The following is a 20,459-nucleotide window of genomic DNA, read 5'->3' as shown; positions in this document are numbered from 1 at the left end:
CCATCCCCTTGGCATTTCGAAGACGAGTGTCTCCAGACTTCAGTCAGCTCACCCGCAGAAAGGCCTCGGAGCTCAGACACCAGCATCAAGAATATCTCTGTGGTCTGGGACACAGAGGGAACCCCCATGATCACAGGGCCCATGCCCTGCTCCAAGGCATGATGGCAGAGAAAGCTACACAGCCAAAGGGCAGCTAGATGGTGAGGCCACAAATCCAGCTTCCCACCCGAAGCACAAGGTGGCTGCATGTTCTCCATTAACGGGCAAGATCTGTGTCCCACGCTAGGATGTGGTGGTGGGAGAAGCCGTGCCCGGTCATCCTAACACTCAGGAGGCTGCGGCGGCAAGACTGCCACAAGTTTAAGGCCAGCCTGGACACCAGGCCGAGACTGAGACTCTGTGTCACAGAACCAAAAGAAAAAAAAGGTGCCATGGAATCTGTGGGCGGGACATGGCACACACGTGGAGGTCAGAGGACAGCTTTGTGGAGGTCGCTCTCTCCTTTCTCCCTTACATGGGCATCCGGGAATGAACTCAGGCCTCCAGGCTTGTAGGGGAAGCACCTGTACCCACTGAGGCACTCTGATGGTTCTTGCTTTCGTGGCTGTTAGTTTGTTTTTGTTTGGTTGGGGGGGGGGGTTGTTTGTGTGTTTGTTTGAGCCAAGTCTCCTGTAGCTCCAGCTGACCTCAAACTCGACAGGCAGGCAAGGATGACCTTGATCTTCCTGTTTTCACCTAAGTACTGGGACTACAGACACCAAAACTGTGTCCCGTTTATCCAGTGCTGGAAGGCAACGCCATAGTTTTGAGCAAGCCAGACACACTCTAACAAATCAGCTTCGTCCTTCGTTCCTGGTGAATCTTAGATTGGATTTTTTAGCGCTTTTTTTTTTTTTTTTTTTTTTTCCAAAACAGGCTCTCTCTGTGTAGCCTTGCCTGTCCTGGACTCACTTTATAGACCAGACTGGCCTCGAACTCACAGCGATCCACCTGCTTCTGCCTCCCAAGTGCTGGGATTAAAGGCGTGTGCCACCACGCCCAGCAGATTTTTTTTTAGCTAATGCAGTCTTTTTTTTTTCTTCTTCTTCTTCTTCTTCTTCTTCTTCTTCTTCTTCTTCTTCTTCTTCTTCTTCTTCTTCTTCTTCTTTCTTAAGATTTATTTATTGCATATGAGTGCTTTATCTGCAGAAGAGGGCATCAGATCACATTATAGATGGTTGTGAGCCAACATATGGTTACTGGGAATTGAACTCATGACCTCTGGAAGAGCAGGTAGTGCCCTTAACCACTGAGCCATCTCTCCAGCCCAGCTTATGCAGTCTTTAGTGACTGTCCAGCACCAGACTCTCCTCCTGCACCTTTCGGATGGCCTCCTTGCTTTCGCCCTTCTCCCTCCCTGCTCATCAAGGGTTGCTTTTCCTTCCCAGGGTCTCTCTGCGGTCCTTGCCCAGCTCTAGCCTGCTGGTCACCACCTTGCTGGGACGGATGCCCACACAAACAGTTGTGCCATCAGCCTTTTCTCACTGAACCCAATCAATGGGAGTGACATGTTTCTTCCTGTACCCCTGGACCGCTTTGCTAATCTGCTGGCCTCCACAGTGGCCTCGGACAACCTGAACCTCATCATCCTTTCAAAGGTGCATTGGAGTGCTGCTAAGGGTTCTTGCTTTGGTCAGATGTCACAAAGGGACGGGCCTCATTTTGGCAGCTGTGGTCCAGCAGCCACAGCAAAACAAACAAACAAAACAAAACAAAAAGCTTCTCAGGTGCGCCCCTTGGCCCACCTTCCTGGCACACTGGTTTTTGTTTGCTTGTTGTAATGTCTGGGATTTGGTTTCTTCTCTATAGTACCGAGATGGAACACAAGGCCGTGTGCACATGAGACAAGTGATCCACCTGCTGAGCTATGTCTACAGCCCTTGAACTTTTTCCTATCAAAAAGGGACTGTTGGGACGGGTGGTCGTGGTCGTGGTGCACGCCTTTAATCCCAGCACTCGGGAGGCATAGGCAGGCGGATCGCTGTGAGTTTGAGGCCAGCCTGGTCTCCAAAGCGAGTCCAGGATAGGCAAAAAGTGACTGTCAACAGTTATGGCAGGAAAGTGTGTGTGGCCAGGGTTTGCAGGCCTCACCTGAAGGCCCAAACACTCTGACAGACAGAGGGCTGCCTCCAAAGCACATCCCAGATCCTTATGGGTTGCTTAACTTGGGGAAACTGACTTCATCCTCCCATCTCAGCCTCCTTCTAGTCCGAGGTCCCTGCTGCAACCCAAGCCCAGGGCCACGGGAAAACCAAACCCAAAGGAGCCATGCTAGGCCCACCTCCTGCTGCCTGACCAGCACCGGATCTGCCCATGGCCTGGCCGAGGCCCCCACCATTGAAGGATGGCTGAAATGAAACATGCCACCCTCGCTGCATGCCCGCCACTGAGACCAGCAACAGCCTGGTCTCAGAACATCACAGAACGTACCCAACATGGTGGCACACGCTGTGCTTCCAGCACTTGGGAGGCACAAATGGGAGGGCTATCCTAAGTTCCAGATAGCCTGGGCTACAGAGTGAGACCTTGTCTCAAAAACAGAAAAAGAAACTGCAAGAGCACAAATCAGGCTCCTTGAGGCCAATGTGTCCACCCCAGAATTCAGGGAGCCTTCCTGGGATGGACGTTCTCCAAGCACACCCTGTCTTCACTTCCTCTGGTGGTACTCACAGGCGGCCGCTGCAGCAACCTCAGGGGCCTCTCTGTCACCCCCCCCCCCATGTGGCCTGAAGGCCTCAGAATCCTGAACCTGTTTTCCCCTCTCTGACACCTGGCTGTAGGATTTAGGGTTACCTATCTGCAGCCACCACTTGCCTATTAGAGTACCACGGTCTCTAGGGCAGCGGGCTGAGTGAGGTGTGACTGCTCTGTAGTGGAGTGTTTACCTAGCATGTGTGAGGTCCTGGACTCTGACCCTGACTCCTCCAAAAATGAAGAAACAAACAAATAAACAAAAACCACTTGGCTCTCCTGCCAGCATTTACTAAATTGTGCGGCCTGAGTTTTCCTTCAGGACAAGTGCGCCCTGCTCCTGTTCTGGCCACCCCAGCAGGCACATTCCCTTCTTCTGGATCCCCTGTGAAAGCTTTGGTTAGGCCACTCCCACTGCTGCCCCCACATCACCAACACCCTCCCCCCAGAGAGAAAGCCACACTGGGACTTTGCTCTCTATGGGGCACCAAGTCCTGGCTTTGTTTCAGGACTGAAAACAAACTTTGTCTGTGGGCCACTGGCCTTAAGAAAGGCAGAGACATTGTGGTCTCCTGGCAACGCAGCAGGGCTTGGTGGTCCCAGGGGGCTCCGGATCTGGAGGGTGTGGGCTAGTGAATCCCTGGAAAGCCTAACTAATTTGTTGGCTTAATGGGCCTTTTAGGGAAGTTGGGGGCTGTCTGACGCAGGCACTGCTTGCCTCCTAAGTGAGAACCAGACCCCACAGTGCACCTTGCCCGGAGTCACGTGACCAAAGGAATTGTCAACCCTGGGATCAAGAAATGCTCTCAGATGATCAGGAGGAAGCAGGTCTGCTGTATGGCTTCCCACGGTTCCCAATCCTGGAGCAGCAGTGAGATGATAAGAGGGGTGTGCAGTTCTCAGCCTGGACAACTGTGTACCCAGAGACATCAGTCTGGTTGTTATGACTACACGCAGGGAAGATGCTGGCATCTAGCTGGTAGAGACCAGGAGTGCTTCTTCCTCTGTAAACCACAATGAACAGCGCACCCCACCCCGACAACAAATAATACAAATTAAAGAGGGGTGAGAAACCTTGCTGTGAGACCAGACTGCCTCCGGTGTGAAATGCTCAGCTCTGTTACTTCCTGGCAAGGTGGTTTGGAGCATGGTCCCTAAATTCTGCAAGCCTCAGTTTCCTCGCCTGTAAAATGGGCACAGGGAGAATTCTCCAGAGGGTTGACTTAGCTAACATGAATGAGGTCCTTAGCTTCTGGCCTGAGCACAGAGCAAATGCTTTGGTGTGTTTGTTGGTGAAGCTAGGCAGGACGAGGAGAGACTGGGGGAGGTGCTCAGGCTCAGGGCGTAGGGCTGGGAAAACTTACCTCAAAGCTGGTGGGATGAGCCACACACAGCCTCTCCACTAAAGTAGCCGCCGTGGTCACTGTGGCTGGGGACAGCGTCTCCTCCCATTCATACTGCAGGCTCCTGGGACTCACATCTTTGAAGTCCATATCTGACAAGGCAAGGCCGTTAGAGTTACAGAGACCCCTGGGAGTGTCCCTTGAGTCCTTCAGTATGCTCTAGGCAAGAGGTCAAAGAGGCATGAACGAGGTCAGAGCAAAGACACAACCTAGGTGTCCACCCCCTGGGGGTGAGCGGGTAAGAGGACGAATATAGCCTCAGCCAAGACAGGAAGTGACCTAAGGATCCTGTGCCAGACGGAGCACATGCTGGGCATCTAGGGCTTTGGGTTCTGTCCCCAACAGTGCACGGGGAACTGAGGATGTGGGTCTATCGGGGACTGTTTGCCTAGTATGCACCAAGCCCTGGGCTCAGTACGCAGCACAGAATAAACCAGCTATGGCGGCCCATGTCTGTAATCTCAGCACTTAGAGGGAGAAAAATCAGAACAGAAGTTCAAGGCTGTCTTCAGCTACATAGCACATTTGAGGTCAACCTGGACTACCCGAGACCCTTTCCCAACAAAACACAGCTACTTTGTGTGTGTCTGTGATGTCCCTCTCTGTAGGAAGTGTTAGCTTTACGATGACAGGAACAAGCTGGCCACGTCAACAACTCTATCCCCAGAACCCAGGTGCCTAGTGAAAGATGACATACGTGTACCTCAGGAGGACCCTATGTCAAAGCCGGAGACCAGAGCACTTCGTCTCCATGACAAGCACCAGGGGAAAGTTGCAGATGGCGGGCCAGAACCCCTGAGCTGCACTCTGGTTGGAAGAAGGGTTAAAGCCTGGCTCTTGACTGGTGTCTCTGGGGGACTCTAAGGGAGCAGAGATGGGGAGGTGAGGCATGGTGTGTCTCTCATAATTACCACCCACAGGTCCTTAGCTACAGATGTGGCATTTCCTTAACCCCTTACAGGGAAGGAGTCAGTATAGCCGTATACTCAGGGCTAAGGAGCCTGAGGCAGAGAAGCCAGGGCTAGGGTCACAAGTCAACACCACTTCCAGCTCTGACAACAAGGTCCTGTTCAGCACTAACCAGGAGTGGAGGCTGGCTTCATGTTACAACATGGGGCTGGTGGCTAGTGAGTAGGGGCTAATATTGGGGTGATTCACCCTGAAAGTGATCGTGAAGGTGGGTGTGCATTTCTGAATATGTTAGACTCTTTTTTTGTTTTAATGAGACAGGGTTTCTCTGTGTAGCCTTGGCTGTCCTGCACTCACTTTGTAGACCAGGATGTCCTTGAACTCACAGAGATCCACCTGCCTCTGCCTCCCAAGTGCTGGGATTACAGGCATGCTCCACCACCACCCAGCGAGGATCAGACTCTATGTCTCTGGTTTGCCTTGGGTTTTACTGTCCTGAACTCTCATCAATCCTCCTGTTTCCCACCTCAGCATCTTCAGGGCTCACGTGAGCCACCATACCGAGCTTGAATATACACTTTAAGTAGGTGGCTAGCATAGCGTGTAAAATACTCTCAATAAAGGTGGGTTTTGTTCATGTTTCTGCGTGTGTGTGTGTGTGTGTGTGTGTGCTGTAGGCACATGCATGTTCGCATATATGTGGGGTGCACATGTGTGTTGGTATGCATGTATAATGCTCATGTGGAAGTCCGACCTTTTTCTTGATTTCTCTCTAACATATACTGATCCAGGGTCTCTTGGTTGAACCCACAGCTTGCCGATTCGGCTAGGCCAGCTACCTCTCCTTGACTCTGCCTCCTGTACACTGGAATTACAGGTGAGCTACTATGCCCACCCAGTTGTTTTTTTTGTTTTTTGTTTTTTGTTTTTTTTTTTTATTCATCTGCTTTTGTCTGTGTCTATGTGTGAGTATGTGCCTGTGTGCAGCGCTCTCAGAAGATAGAAGGGGATATCAGATCCCCTGGAGCTAGAGTTGGGTAGCTGTATGCCCCCCAACATGAGTGCTGGGGTCCTGATTCCGGTCCTTTACAAGAACAGCACATGCTCTTTCCCCCCCCCCCCCCGAGACAGGGTTTCTCTGTGTTGCCTTGGCTGTCCCAGATTCACTTTGTAGACCAGGCTGGCCTCGAACTCACAGTGACTGCCTGCTCTGCGTCCCAAGTGCTGAGATTAAAGGAATGCGCCACCACATGCGTCATCTGTCCATGCTCTTAATCACCGGGCTGTCTCTCCGGCCCCCACCCAGCTTTGTGTAGTCTCTGGAGACCCACACTCCCTTTCTTGTGTTTTTATGACAAGCATTTTGACTAGTAAGCAATCTCTCTAGGCCCTCAGTTAAGGTGTTTTTCAGAAAAGATTAATTCTAGAAGGGGCAGGGCTGCAGCTCGATGGTAAAGCACTTGCCTAGCATTCAAAAGGCCCTAAGTTCAATTCCTAGCCCAGGAAGAAAGAAAAGATAAGATGATAGCTTAATCACAGAAAGACTGAGAGTTTGGGGGTCAGCCTAGGCCATATAACAAGACCCTGTCAGGAAAAAAATAAAAATAAAAAGCCAAGCATGGTGGTGGCCCATTCCTGTAATCCCAATCCTCGGGGAAATCAGGAGTTCAATGCTATCTCCTGCTAAACAGCGAGTTCAAGGCTAGCCTGGGCTACTACATGAGACCCTATCTCAAAAAACCAAAATTACAACCAAAAAGTGATAGTAACAATAATGTCCGTGGGGCTGGAGAGACAGTTCGCTGGCTAAGAAAGAGCACTGGCTGCTCTTCCACATGCTGGTCCACAAACCTCAGTGACTTCAATCCTGGAGATACGATGCCTTTTTCTGGTCTCCACAGGCACTACACACATGTGGTGCACAAACATACATGCAGACGAAATGCCCGCACACATGAAATAAAAAATAAAAGTTGAAAAAAAGTAACTTTACAAAATTTAAAGAATAATGTTCTTAATTTCCTTATTCAGAGGAATAATTGACTCCTTAAAAAGGCAACAAACAAACAAACAAAACGAAAAAGATATTTCTCTTTGCCCCAGACATGGGCCTTATTCAGTTCTTCCTGTGCACAGCCGTGACAAGAGCCACATCGAAGAGAAGCTGCGCAGTAGCAGGGGCCTTCTGTAAACCGGGGATCCAGAGTCGTTTTCCCCCAAAATACACAGACTAAAAGCATCATTGAATTTAAGGCAAATCGTCCTACAAAAACCCAGAGCAGAAGATCCCATCGGAGGACAATTCAGAGAGAAGGGATAGGAGCAAGCCAGCGCCCTCTGAGCCAGCAGAGAGCCCAGAGAAACATCCAGAACAGGCTGGTTCCTGACAATGACCACTTCTGGATAGTTCAGGGCAGTTCAGCGCTTCACAGGGAGGGAAGGCCTATGTGGGCCCTCTGAGTCTTCTCACAGCCCCCTCCCACCGTAGGCAGAGTGGAAAGGGCGGAGTCACCTGTGACGGCTGGGCCCTGGACCACCCCGTGCAGCAGTGTGATGGAGGAGTGCACCCGTGTGCTCACAGTGCTGGCCTTCTGGAGCAGGGGCCCAGCTGTGTGCAGCTCTTCGCAGGCAGCCTCCTGCAGTACACCGGCCTGGAAGCTCTGCCGACAGCTGAAGCTAGAAGCTAGACCGGACTGGGCCAGGGCAAGACGCAGCCTCAGACCATGCCCTGGGACCCAGGCCACGCGCAGGAGCTGCAGCACTCAGAAGGGCTGAGGGCCACAGCAGAGCTTCAAGACCCCACCCTCACCTGGGCAGTGACACAGTAGAGCAGGCAGAGGAGGGCAGGAGATGAGATGTGGGGAGTGGGAAAGTCCGGCAGACAGGAGTCCAGGGACAGAAAGGAGTATAGAGCTAGTAGAGGAGGGTGGCCAAGCCCCGCCCTCAGCCCCACTCCCACCCCACCCCCGGGCCTCTCAGCCCGCTAGGGACCAGAACTCTTAGGAATAAAGGTTGATGTGACTGTGCCCCTTTCTTCCTTATCCAGGTGGTCACTGTCCAGTGCACATGTCTGTTGTTACAGAAAGATGTGAAGGGGGAGAGGGGAAGGGGAGATGGCTGGGTGGGAGGAGGAGGGGGAGGGGAGATGGCTGGGTGGGAGGAGGAGGGGGAGGGGAGATGGCTGGGTGGGAGGAGGAGGGGGGGAGGGGAGGGGGATGCTGGGTAGGAGGAGGGGGGAGGAGGGGAGATGGCTGTGGGTGGGAGGAGGAGGAACGGGGGAGGGGAGATGGCTGGGTGGGGGGGGGGGGAGGAGGGGGAGAGGCTGGGTGGGAGGGGGAGGAGGGGAGAATGGCTGGGTGGGAGGAGGAGGGGGAGGGGAGATGGCTGGTAGGAGGAGGAGAGGAGGGGGAGGGAGGGGAGATGGCTGGGTGGGGAGGAGAGGGAGGGGTGATGGCTGGGTGGGAGGAGGGGAGGGAGGAGGGGGAGGAGGAGGGAGGGAGAGGAGATGGCTGGGTGGGAGGAGGAGAGGGAGGGGAGAAGGCTGGCTGGGACAAGGAGGGAGAGGGGAGATGGTTGGGTGGGAGGGGGAGGGGAGATGGCTGGGTGGGAGGAGGAGGGGGAGGAGGAGAGGGAGGGGAGATGGCTGGGTGGGAGGAGGAGGGGGAGGGGAGATGGCTGAGTGGGAGGAGGAGGGGGAGGGGAGATGGCTGGGTGGGAGGAGGAGGGGGAGGAGGGGAGATGGCTGGGTGGGAGGAGGAGGGAGAGGAGGGGAGATGGCTGGGTGGGAGGAGGAGGGGGAGGAGGGGAGATAGCTGGGTGGGAGGAGGAGGGAGGGGGAAGATGGCTGGGTGGTGAAGGAGGAGGAGAGGGAGGGGAGATGGCTGGGTGGGAGGAGGGGGAGGGAAGATGGCTGGGTGGGAGGAGGAGGAGAGGGAGGGGAGATGGCTGGGTGGGAAGAGGAGAGGGAGGAAAGATGGCTGGGTGGGAGGAGGAGGGGGAGGAGGGGAGATGGCTGGGTGGGAGGAGGAGAGGGAGGGGAGATGGCTGGGTGGGAGGAGGGGGAGGGAAGATGGCTGGGTGGGAGGAGGGGGAGGGAAGATGGCTGGGTGGGAGAAGGAGGAGAGGGAGGGGAGATGGCTGGGTGGGAGGAGGAGGGGGGAGATGGTTGGCTGGGAGGGGAGAGAGGGGAAAGAGGAAAGAAAGAAAGCAGGGGAGAGAGAAAGGAGGGGAGTTTCAGGAATGGGTAAGAAAAGAGGAAGAAAACAAGAGAAAATAAATAAATAAATAAAAGAAGAGGGAAGAGGAAGAATGAGGGACAGAGGAGGAGGGAAGAGAAAGGAAGGGAAGAGGGACACAGCAAAGGGATAGGGAGAGGATGGCCGAGGGAGGTAAGGCGTGGGCGTGGGTGTGTACACACTTACCATCCCAGGCAGCGGCTGGGTGTACAGGGCGGAGTGAGCTGTGTGCAGGGAGCACAGCGCCAAATCCTTGGTCTTGAGCAGATGACCCCCTTGACTCTGGTATGTGGTGGGGCACCGGCCCAGGATGTCTTCCTGGCATGTTCAATAGCGCAGTTAGCCCCTGCGCCACCTCCACCCACTGCCCCTCCCTTCTGGCCTCACCTCCTCCAGGGTCTTGGACTCGCGCACGTCGGGACAGCTCTGCACAAGGCTCAGAACTGATCTCTTTACATTCAAGGCCCAGCGTGGCTCAGAGCGGTGAGGACACAAGTGGACCACTTGCCCAGCACGGAGGATGAAGCCAAGAGGGCTGTGGCCCAGAGCAGCACTGTGGAAGGGGGCATGGGGTCACAAGGGCCACAGTAACTCTCCTGCAGATCACCCCCAGAGGGAACACCCAGGTACTGCACCCCGGAACAGCTTTGCTTCCCACCTCTCTCTGCTCCAGGGTGTCTCCTCGACAAAACCCACAGATGTGTGTAAGTTCATATACAAGAGGCTTTCAAGATCTGCCTGAGCTCTGAAATGTCCATTTCCCCAAAGCACACCCCAATGGCACCCAGTCCAACACCAAGAATCCACTCATGTGACGTCACTGAACCCACCAGGTGTCCAAAGGAGCCCTCTTGCTATCAGCCCCCTCGCCAGGGTGTCACCCACCAGAGAAAAGAAACTCCAGCACAGGGAGAGAGAGACTTTGTCCCAAGCAATATCTCCCCGTTTTCTTTTCTTTTTTCTTTGTTCGTTTAGACAGCATCTGTGTAAGATGCTTGCTGTACAAGCTAGACATTGAACTTGCTATGTAGCCAAGGATGACCTTGAACTCCTCGTCTTCCAGCTCCTGCCCCCAAGCTCTGAATCCAGAACCTCATGCATGCTAAGCAAACACTCCACTGAGCTACACTTCTAGTCTAGCCCAAGATTTTATCTGTGGCCTGGGAGCAGGGTGTCTCATTACTGAGGACTGAACGCAAAGCACCGCTGTGAAACAGGCCGTGGAAGAACCATTTTTACTTTAAGCATTAACTCTAGACTCGGGAAACAAGCCTGGCCTCGCTGCCTTCCTCCTCCTGTCAGACTCCTTCACTGCGGGCCACCTGCTTACCTGATCGGACTGGCCTGCAAGATTGTCTTGATTAAGGATTCATCTGGGAGGGCCCTGCCCACTCTGGGTGGCAGCATCCCTAGTCAGATGGGCCTAGACCTTCTACAGGACCATATAGGAGGACCATATAGAGAGTGAGCCACGAACAGTGGCCCATCAGTGGTTTCTGCTCTGACTTCCCTCAGCGATGGGCTTCTGAAGTGTAAGCGTTCCTCCCCCTTGCTTGTGCTCACAGTGTCCTCCGGTCACAGGTCCAGAGGACAGATTGGAAGAGCATGCTATGCTAACCTGTAGAACCCATGTCATCTCTGTTAGGGCTGGAGGCACAGTGGTAGGCCAGTTCTTGGATCCAAGAAGAGCAAAACTTTGTAGAGTGCGTCACTCCCTAATGGAGGGAGGGGCAATTACCCAGGAAAGACGGGACAGCGGTAAGGGCGTCTTCAGGCCACCTTCACAGAACCAGAACTGGGACAATGACAAGCAGGCCACACCTTGCCAGCACAGTGTGGTCATGCAGACTTCTTGTGCCCCAACCCCAAGTCTTCCTCCAAAGCTCAGGTCAGTACCCAAAAGCTAGATATGGGGTCTCTGTACCCCTGCATCTGTTCTTCTCAGCATGCTACACTGAATAGCTGGCCCCTCTCTCTCTCTCTGTCTCTCTCTCTCTGTCTCTCTCTCTCTCTCTCTCTCTCTCTCTGCTTTTCACAACTACCCAGTTCTTGCATCAGTGCATCGGGACTGATGATGGCCAAGCCTAGCTGTGTGGGCTGCCCGGGCTCTGGCTTTTGCCCTCAAACTCTGGGTTACAATGTTCAGACTAGGAGACCATGAATGAGGGCTGCACACAGCAGTCAGGGAGGTTCTAAGAGCAGGACTGAGTCTGTGCCTTTGGACCCTGCACTTGCCTGATAGGATGATCTGTGCCTGGTCCCTGAAAGGTAAGAGGAGGGGAGGGATGCTGAGACCTGCATCCCTGTGTGACTATATAGAAGACCAAGATGATCCAGGACAAAGGAAAATGACCACACTCTAAGCCACAAGTGAGTAAGGCAGGCCCCTGAGCAGACAGAATTGTCCCCACTTCCACCTCCCAGGGAGGCGGTGCCCCTCCTTCTTCCAGTTGGTGTCAGGGGTGAGGGTCTTAAGGCAGTGCCTGGGATCTCAGACCCTGGGCTTAGAGAAATGCTAATGGAACTCCCTCTTGGAATAGTGTCAGTCTGGTCCCATGGAAGTGACAACCCCCAGGGCCCCTGACTTAGCATTTCTGATGAGGAGTAGGGGACAATAGACCCCTTAGAGAAGACAGACCTAAGCCTTTCAGGGGACCCATCTGCCCCTGGCCAGCATCCCCCACCCCTGTCCCTGTGTTCCCAGACAAAGGCTTTATTTTTTAACAAATGAATTTGCAATAAAAAGGAAGAGGAATCTGTCGGATGGGGCTGTCTTCAGGCTGGCTGCCCTTGGAGCTTTGAGTCTACTGTCAGGGAGCCCTGGGAAACCAGGCAAAGAGAAAGTTCCAGGCTTGGCCAGGTCACAGAAGGGCAGCTAAGCTTAGGGCAGGCAGGGCACTGCCTTTTACCTCCTTGGACAATGGGGGAAGGGGAGACAGCTGGTCTTAGGGGGTACCGAGATTCAAGCTATCCGAAACCTGCACAGGGCTGTGCCCACTGGGCGACTCCAGCCAGATGCGGACTCTGTACCTGCTGCGAGGGCAGGGCAGGCAGTGGTGGGAAGCCAGTCCCTTCCACCTGGTGCTGTTATTTGGAGTCACTTGAGGCTCCGGCATCATGAAAACTCCTAATTGTCTCATTGGTGGCCTAGCCTGATCAGTTGACAGAGTCAAAATGTAAAGATGAGCTAAGTGAGCTGCTACACAGCTGTGATTCCAGCACTCAGCAGGATTATCAGGAGTTCAAGGCCAGCCTTGGCCACATAACAAGGGTGAGGCTAACCTGGGCTACAATAAGACCCTGTTTCCAAACAAAACCTATCAAGATAAGCCCTCATTTGATCTTCTCTCCAAAAATGACATCTCTTCCGCATGGGCTCCCTCAACCTTGCTTTCCCAGCCTGGCTCAGTGCACCCAAAGCCCGTTAGTCAAGGGAAGGTGGTGTGGACTCACACACAAAACCCTGGACGAGGTCTTACCTTAAACTCTCAGACTCCTTCAGAACTTCCACCTGGGACCCCAGAACGGACGTCACCTGGAAGTCTTGAAGCTGAAGCAGAAAACACCATGAGCTGATGGTCTCTGATATCAGAGGATAATGTTCCTTCCTCAAAAAGAAGGTTCTAGATTCTGGGCAGTGGCTAGAAACAGCCAGATGCCTGCTTCTCCCTGCTACACGAATGTTCTCACTTTACCCAGAAAGATCTTGCAGTCTGATAGAAGGGTTCCTATAACAGGAACCTACAAACTAAAATACGCAAAGCCTGTGTGGTTGTGAGGAAAGGTGCTGCTGGGGTCAAAGGTGATTGCTGCTAAAGCTAGTGGCCTGAGTTCGGTCCCCGGGACCTACGACATGGTAGAAAGAGAGAACAGACTTCTACAAGTTGTCCTCTGACCTCCACATGTGCGCCCACACAGGAAATAAATTAATAAAGACTCTGACAAACAATAAGATGTGGAAAAAAAAAAAAAAAGACCGATGTGAAATTAAGTGCCAAACAGTATCAACTGCTACTGTTAAGGGCTAATTACAAATCCAGAGTATGCCCAGTTATAAATACATAAGACTCACCAAGACAAATGTGGTGGTACACAACTGATGGCCCAGCATCACCAGGATTGATGGCATTTGTGTTTATTGCAAAAAAAACAAAATTACTTTCTAGAACCAGGTATGGTAGTGTCCCCTACGATCCCAGCTAAGAAGCATGGTGCATGTCTGCAATCCTGGCCCCGAGTAGGCTATGGCAGGAACTTGTGAGTTCAAGGGCTACCCTGGGCCACATTTGAGTTCCAGGCCAGCCTAGGCTCATAGCACCTGAAAAAAATAAGTAATTTTAAAAATCGGGCAGGGAAAGCTGGGTGCAGTGGTGCACGCCTGTAATCCGAGCACTCAAGGAGGCAGAGGCAGGTGGATCTCAGTGAGTTCGAGGCCAGCCTGGCCTACAATGCAAGTTCAGGAGAGTCAAGACTACACAGAGAAACCCTGTCTCAAAAAACAAAAACCAAACCAAACAAACAAACACCCCCCTCAAATAAATGGTCACGTAGCTCCTGATGACTGTTTGCCTAGGATACACAAAGTCATAGAATTTTAAATAATTGCTTACTCTTCAGGTGTAGCACATACCTTTAATCCCAGAACTTGGGAGATGGAGACAGGGTCGGTGGTGGTGGCAGTGTGTGGGGGATGGGGGTGGGGGAGGGGTGTGTTCACATGTGTCTAGGCCAGAGGTTGATATCAGGTATCCTCTATCATTCTCCGTCTTTTTTTTTTTTTTTGAGATGGAGTATCTCCCTGAATCCAGAACTCATCAACTGGGCAAGACAGGCTGCCAGAGAGCCTCGAGGAATCCTCTGTGCTCTGCATGCCCAGGGCTAGAGTCACAGTGTGCGCCGCAGCTCCGCTTTCCTTGCCACTGCGGGAGATTTGAACTCAGGTCCTCATGTTTGTGCAGCAAGCACTTTAACTGAGCCATTTTCGAGGCCCCTCGACAGGCATTGTATAAAGAATGGAGTCCTGGTATATGCTGGAGTAGAGGTCAGCGCTGGGTGCACATGCTAAGCAAAAGAAGCCAGAGACAACACGCTCCCCAGCCAGGTGACTACACTTTGATGAAGGAAAGTGGAGACTCAGGAGAGACTAGGGAGGAGAAGAGAGGCGGGGAGCTTGGGGAGTTAGCGATCGATGTATAAGGTTATGAGAACATTCTAGAAGTGGATGGCAGTGATAGCTGTGAAAGTAGACAGTGCCACTGAACTCACTAATACAGGCAGCCTGGTGTTATGTATGGTTTGCCACAGTAAGAAAAACAACTGGACGCAAACTTAACAATTAACACCATTAAACCCATGGATATTTAACCTTTTGACATTTGTTATTTACAAAGTTTAGGCGTGTTAAACATAGGGTCAAGTACACACACACACACACACACACACACACACACACACACACACACACACACACATACACACACCACATCACAAAAAAACTAAAATAGAAATCTCAGAATGTTTTAAGTAAGTTTACAGTTCTGTGTTGGGCCACATTCACAGCTATCCTGGGGTACATGTTGGACAGGCACGCAAGAGAAGGTCAAAGGAGGCCTCCAGGTAGATCATCCAAGGAGTGTGGGGCTTGGGGTGGTGCAACACAGCCCACAGGGGGCCTAGGGATCTCTCAGGAGTGTGATGATGCCTGCAAGTGCCTCAGCTGTGCATTGTACACCTTACACTGAGGCTGCAGCAAAGCTTAAAGCCCAACCCCCGATGTGGGGCTCAGCTTCTCCCTGCCTCATGCCCCATGCCTGACTCTGGCTGTTGCCTGTACTCCTGGTCCAATGGGTCTCTGTCTGCCAGGCTTGGCGCTGGGTCTCACACTCCTGTGTTTACACACTTCCCTTTCATATGAACTCACAAGGCATCCCCTGCATCCCCTTCAGTTTACATATGGGGAAGCAAGTTGAAGGGCCTTGCTGGGAGTCACTCAGCTACCTGAGGCCAGCCCCAATGAAATGTTTCCTTTATAAGAGTTGCCGTGGTCATGGTGACTCCTCACAGCAGTGAAGCCCTAAGGCAGACAGACGCCTGGCTTCAAAGGAGAGGAGCCATGGGCTGAAAACACGATCTTCTCCTGCTCTGAGGAGAAACCCCCTAAATATTATCCACTCCCTTTCAAAACCCAGGCACTAGAGAGATGGTTTCATGGTTAAGAGAGGGAAAGAACTCAGGCTCAGTTCTGAGCACACACATTAAGCAGCTTAAACCTGCAACTTCATTTCTAGGGTGTCCAACACCTGCCTCTGGCACCCATGAGCATCTGGATACACGTGGTGCGCAGAAACTCAGGCAGGCTACATATAATAAACCATTAATTTAAAAAAATTATTTAAGAGGCTGGACGTGGTGGCGCACGCCTTTAATCCCAGCCCTTGGGAGGCAGAGGCAGGTAGATGTCTGTGAGATCAAAGCCAGCCTGGTCTACAAAAGGAGTCCCGGACAGGCAAGGCACAGAGAAACCCTGACTCAAAAAACCAAAGGGAAAAGAAAAAAAAAAGGAATTCATCTTCCTGGAACACACCTCTTCCAGCCAGGCCCCTGCAGGTCATCCTGGTCCCCTGGCACGAATACTTCTCACTGTGCCTGTTACCCAGATGTCCCTACACAGTGCCCTGTTTCCCAGAATCCCAGGTCCAGCTCTGCATGCCCAGTAATGTCTACTCCATTTCCAGTCTTATTCAAGTCAACCTGGCCCATCTTGGTCCACACAACTGGAAATGGCAGAGACAGCCAGTCAATGGCAAAGTGACTACATTACAGACAGTAGTGAGCACACAAACGAACAAGGGCATAAATAAAGAGATGCATACATAGGTCATGGGAAGGGGAAGAGGATCTAAAGGAGACAGCCCTTAGCAGAGGCGGCCGGAAGGATAGGGGGTGGGGATGGAAAGAAGGGAGGAGGAAGACGGCTTGTGATGGGTTTTTGCCTATTGCTGAGGGCAGGGCCCGACCAGTGTCTTCAGTTCGTGAAAATTCACTGTTCAGAGTATGTGTCATTTTTAAACTAGACATAACGGTGCAAGCCACCAAGCACTTGCTGAAGCGAGAGTAACAGATGCTCAGGGGCATCCTCAGCTACATAGCAAGTTCAAGGCCAGCCTGAAGTAGAGAGCCAGCCCTAAAGAGGAATGGGGGGGGGGGGGACAGAGCCCTACTGCGCATGGGTGGAAGGAAGGCGGTCCTCAGGAAGGCAGCCAGCTGGCAGTGTTTGCATGTGTGCTAGAGCTCTGTCCTCCCGGCACACCAAACGTCAACTTCATCAGCGTGGCTGGGACAACTTCCAGGACATCCCTAGACTGGATCTGTTGACACTGTCATTCTCTCAGAGTGGCAGGGGGAGGACCTAAGATGGAAGCTGTTCCCTCCTGCACCTCCCAGTAATTCTGCCTTAACTGTGCGTGCCCTTGAGGTCTCAGGAGGTGTTAGAGTGCATCCTGTGGAAGGCTCACTGAAGGAGGGACCTGTCTATGCAGCTTTAGGGGGGTGCTCATCCATGCTGGGCTGAGACTTTCTGGTGGGGTCACCATGCTCCTGGAAGGAGCGCCTCAGCCAGGCTTTGTGAGCAAACCCAGTAACCTCGTGCTTCCCCAGGCTGCACTCCGATGGACTCACACCGCGGGTTCGTGTCCTATGAGGAGGGCGTAGGTGTCTGTCTACAGCTCCCTGGTGACAGCTTCACAATGGGCCCAACCAGGAAGGACGTAGACTCATTGGACAGTTGAAAGGTCAGAGGAATCGGAGGTGACTAGGTGGTAGAGTGCTACTCTGGCATGTGTGAAACCCCAGGGACCCCACGATGCATCCCCAGCACTATTCATTAGGATTGTTCTTAAACCTTCCCCTTTTTAAAGAATTATTTTTATCTGTGTATATATGTGAGTCTATATGCCATGCTGTGAGGATGTCCACAGAGGCCAGAAGAAAGCATCAGACTCCCTGGAACTGGAGTTATAGGAGATTGTGGATTACCTGGCATGTGTACTGGGATCTGAACTGGTCCTCTGGAAGAGCAGGAAGTGCTCTTAACCACTGAGCCATCTCTCCAGACCCTCTACATTATCAATTAAGAATTTGGACTTAGCCATGTGTGGTGATGCATCCTTTAATCCCAGCACTCAGAAGACAGAGGCAGGAGGGTCTCTGTGAGTTAAAGGTCAGTCTAGTCTAGAAAGTGAGTTCTGGGACAATAGAGAGAGACCTTATCTCAAAAATAAAAACAAACAACAACCAGGGAAAGAATTTGGTATTGACTTAGAGTCAGCACAAAAGGCACCATCCTGAGGTCTACCCGGAGGCAGGAGTTTTGAGAAACTCTTATTAGCAGGGGCTTCAGGCAGCTCCAGACTGCAGGGGAAAGGAAAAGGCCATGTATACGGCACAGGAAGGGTCGTCTAAGAAACTGGACAGTCATCATAACAGGACACATGGGGAAATAGGTAGGTAGTTCCCCTTACAAGAATACAGAGAAGCCTTTGATATTGGGGGGAAGGGTGACCATTCAACCACCCGCTGAACTGAGCCCACTGTTCTACCAGGACTAACACCCCTACATCTAACCACCCCCCTTTATCCTAAGCCTGTAGACCAGGCAGTACAAGGCTAGTGGCCAGCAAAAGAATGCTAGGGCAAGCCTAGAGGCTCATCTGAACGTGTGTCTCTACCAGTCTGTGCCGTGTGTGTGTGTGTGTATGCGTGTGTGTGTGTGTGTGTGTGTGTGTGTGTAGGTCAGAGGCTAACTCTGAGTGTTTCCCTATTTTTGAGGTGGGGTGTCTCCCTGAATCTGAAGCCAGGTCAGTGAGCCCCAGAGATCCTCCAGTCACTGTGCCCCCAATGTCAGGGTTACGGGTATACATGGCCTCCCCAGGCCTGGTTTGAACACGGTCGCCAGAGATCCAAATGCAAGTCCTCAGGCTTAGGTGGCTGGCATGTTACTGAATGAGTCAATACCCAGTCCCAGGTCCGCTCTGTCTAAGGCTTCAGCTTGGTTTGACTCTGCTCACACCTTGCATCTTCACACTTGACCCTCAGTCAGGTTGTCCCTATATCTTGTGACCCTTATCACTCCTTCCTGAGCCCCTGTTTCTTCCTGCTGGGCCACATGCAACCAAAATGGTGTCCCTCCTATTCACCCCTCCCTGAGAACCTTGCCTCCTAAGTCTGAGATGGAAAGATCTCTGTTTATTAGATGAATTGGAAATTCAGGAGTCAGTGTCGACTCCTTAGTGCCAGCACAACCTCCCAGTTACCCAGACACTCACCCATAAGGCCATCTGGCATGTGCCTAGCACTTCAAGGATGGCCAAGCCTTGGAGGCCCAGGCCACTGGCTTCCAGCGGCGCCCCCTGCAGGCTGGTGCTGGTGTTGCTGGAGTATTGGTAGGTGTATCTGGTACCCACAGGGAGGTGTGGCCCCGTTGTCTCTGGAACCAGATGGAGGGAGCAATGTCACCTTAGCAATGTCACTCAGCATTATTCCCACCTCCCTCTCTCCCTCTTGGTCCTGAGAGGCTATCCTGGCTTGGAGAAGCCGGAAAGAGCAGACACCCATGAAGTCCCCAGAAGAAAACAAAGACTCACAAAATGTGCTCAGTAAATTAGCAAGGCTATCCTCAGCTAGGCTCTCTTCTTTCAGGGTGTGTGGGCATCTGTGCACACATGTGCACATGTCTATGTGCATGCACATTGGTGGAGGCCAGAGGGCACCTCGGCACCTTCTTCTGTGTTGAGACAGGATCATTCACAAGCCTGGGGCTCTTTAGTTCAGCTGGGCTGGCTGCTCAGCAAGTCCCAGGACCCAAGCAATGGGCTTGCAGATGCTGGTGAGTCCACTCGGGTCCTCGTGTTTGCTTGGTAAGCATTTTACTGACCGAGCCATCTCCCGAGCCCTCCCCTCCTCAAGTAGGTATTTTTACTTCCCCCATTTTACAGGAAGTGAATCTGAGACTCAAGCTTAGCAAAGGCCACATTAGTCTTTTGCCAAAGGCTCAAGCCAGTGAGATGGCTCATGGGTAAAGGCCCTTGCCACTAAGCCTGATGATCTGAGTTTGATCCTGGAACGCAAAGGTGGAAGGAAAGATGTGACTCTCCGAAGTTGCCCTCTGACCTCTACACATGCACCACGGCACACGAACATGCATGCACCACTCCAACACACCACACACACACATCTCACACACACACACACACACACACACACACACATTTACCCCACACACGACATTTAAAACAATAAAAACAAACAAAACAACCTTGACAGCCTGGCTCGTCCTCAACTACCTTGCTAGTTGGGGTGGGGCTGTTGGCTCTGCCTTAGTAATAAACCAGGATGGAGGGGCAGCCAGCCTGAGTGAGCCAGAAAGACTTCTTGGGGGTGGGGAGGAATTGCTTGAGGGAAACACAGATGTCTATAATTTTCTAAGCCCGCCTTTACCCTGACAGAGAAACTTTTCCTTGTTCAATGTCACTATATTGTAGCCACACCAGGTCCCCAGGATGCTTCTCTCCTTCTTACCAATTTGCTCCCAGAGTTTTCTGGTCTGCCCCACCGCCAATGATAAATCAGGGTGTTGAGCCAAAGACAGTTATCCACCTGGGAACTCCACAGTAGAAGAGCACGGCGTGGGGGCTGGGATGGCCTGGCTTGCCACTGTGTGGGTGGTTTGGCTCGCCTTCCACTGGTTGGGAACACAGCCAGGGCCCTGTGGGACTGTTCTCCACCCCACGCTGCCACTCTGCCATCTCCTACACCACTCCTGCTAGGGCTCTGCCCCAGGATCCTGAGACTCCTGGTCAGAGGTGTGACACAGTGTCCCCGGGAGGTGCACTCACTTTCGCAGGCCACCATGCAGGATGCCTCCTGTCCGGCCTGTGAGTCTGCAGTGTCTGAAAGCCACAAACAGATAGAACGGGACAAGGTAAAAAAGAGACATGAGATAGTACCCTTCCCCACCCCACCCCCATCCCCGCAGTCCCGGTGGACCACCCACCTGCTAGGGGATGAGACAGAGGGGGTGAGGACAAGGGACACTTCCCACCTCCGACAGGGTCCAAGGGATCGCCTTACCCCTTGGTCAGCCTGCCCTTTCCCAGTTTGACACCAGCATCAATGCCCCTGATGG

The 20,459-nt window shown here is 52.6% G+C and overlaps 1 protein-coding gene across 1 annotated transcript in view; it reads right to left on the bottom strand.

Annotated features, from left to right (window-relative positions):
* The window catches only part of LOC127208599 (uncharacterized), a 105,294-nt gene extending 85,109 nt beyond the window's left edge, over window positions 1-20,185 (bottom strand). The window contains exons 1-8 of the mRNA XM_051168091.1: window positions 20,170-20,185; window positions 18,601-18,761; window positions 12,757-12,827; window positions 9,665-9,830; window positions 9,458-9,595; window positions 7,555-7,735; window positions 4,095-4,225; window positions 1-104 (exon numbers count right to left, since the gene is read on the bottom strand). Coding sequence (XP_051024048.1) covers window positions 1-104; window positions 4,095-4,225; window positions 7,555-7,735; window positions 9,458-9,595; window positions 9,665-9,830; window positions 12,757-12,827; window positions 18,601-18,761; window positions 20,170-20,185 — 968 coding nt within the window. The remainder of the gene's footprint in view (window positions 105-4,094; window positions 4,226-7,554; window positions 7,736-9,457; window positions 9,596-9,664; window positions 9,831-12,756; window positions 12,828-18,600; window positions 18,762-20,169) is intronic.
* Window positions 20,186-20,459: the final 274 nt, after the last annotated feature.

This window comes from Acomys russatus, chromosome 25, assembly GCF_903995435.1.
Source record: "Acomys russatus chromosome 25, mAcoRus1.1, whole genome shotgun sequence".
Classification (NCBI taxonomy): domain Eukaryota; kingdom Metazoa; phylum Chordata; class Mammalia; order Rodentia; family Muridae; genus Acomys; species Acomys russatus.
Note: the sequence above shows the minus strand (reverse complement) of the source record. Positions and strands in the feature narration are given on the sequence as shown.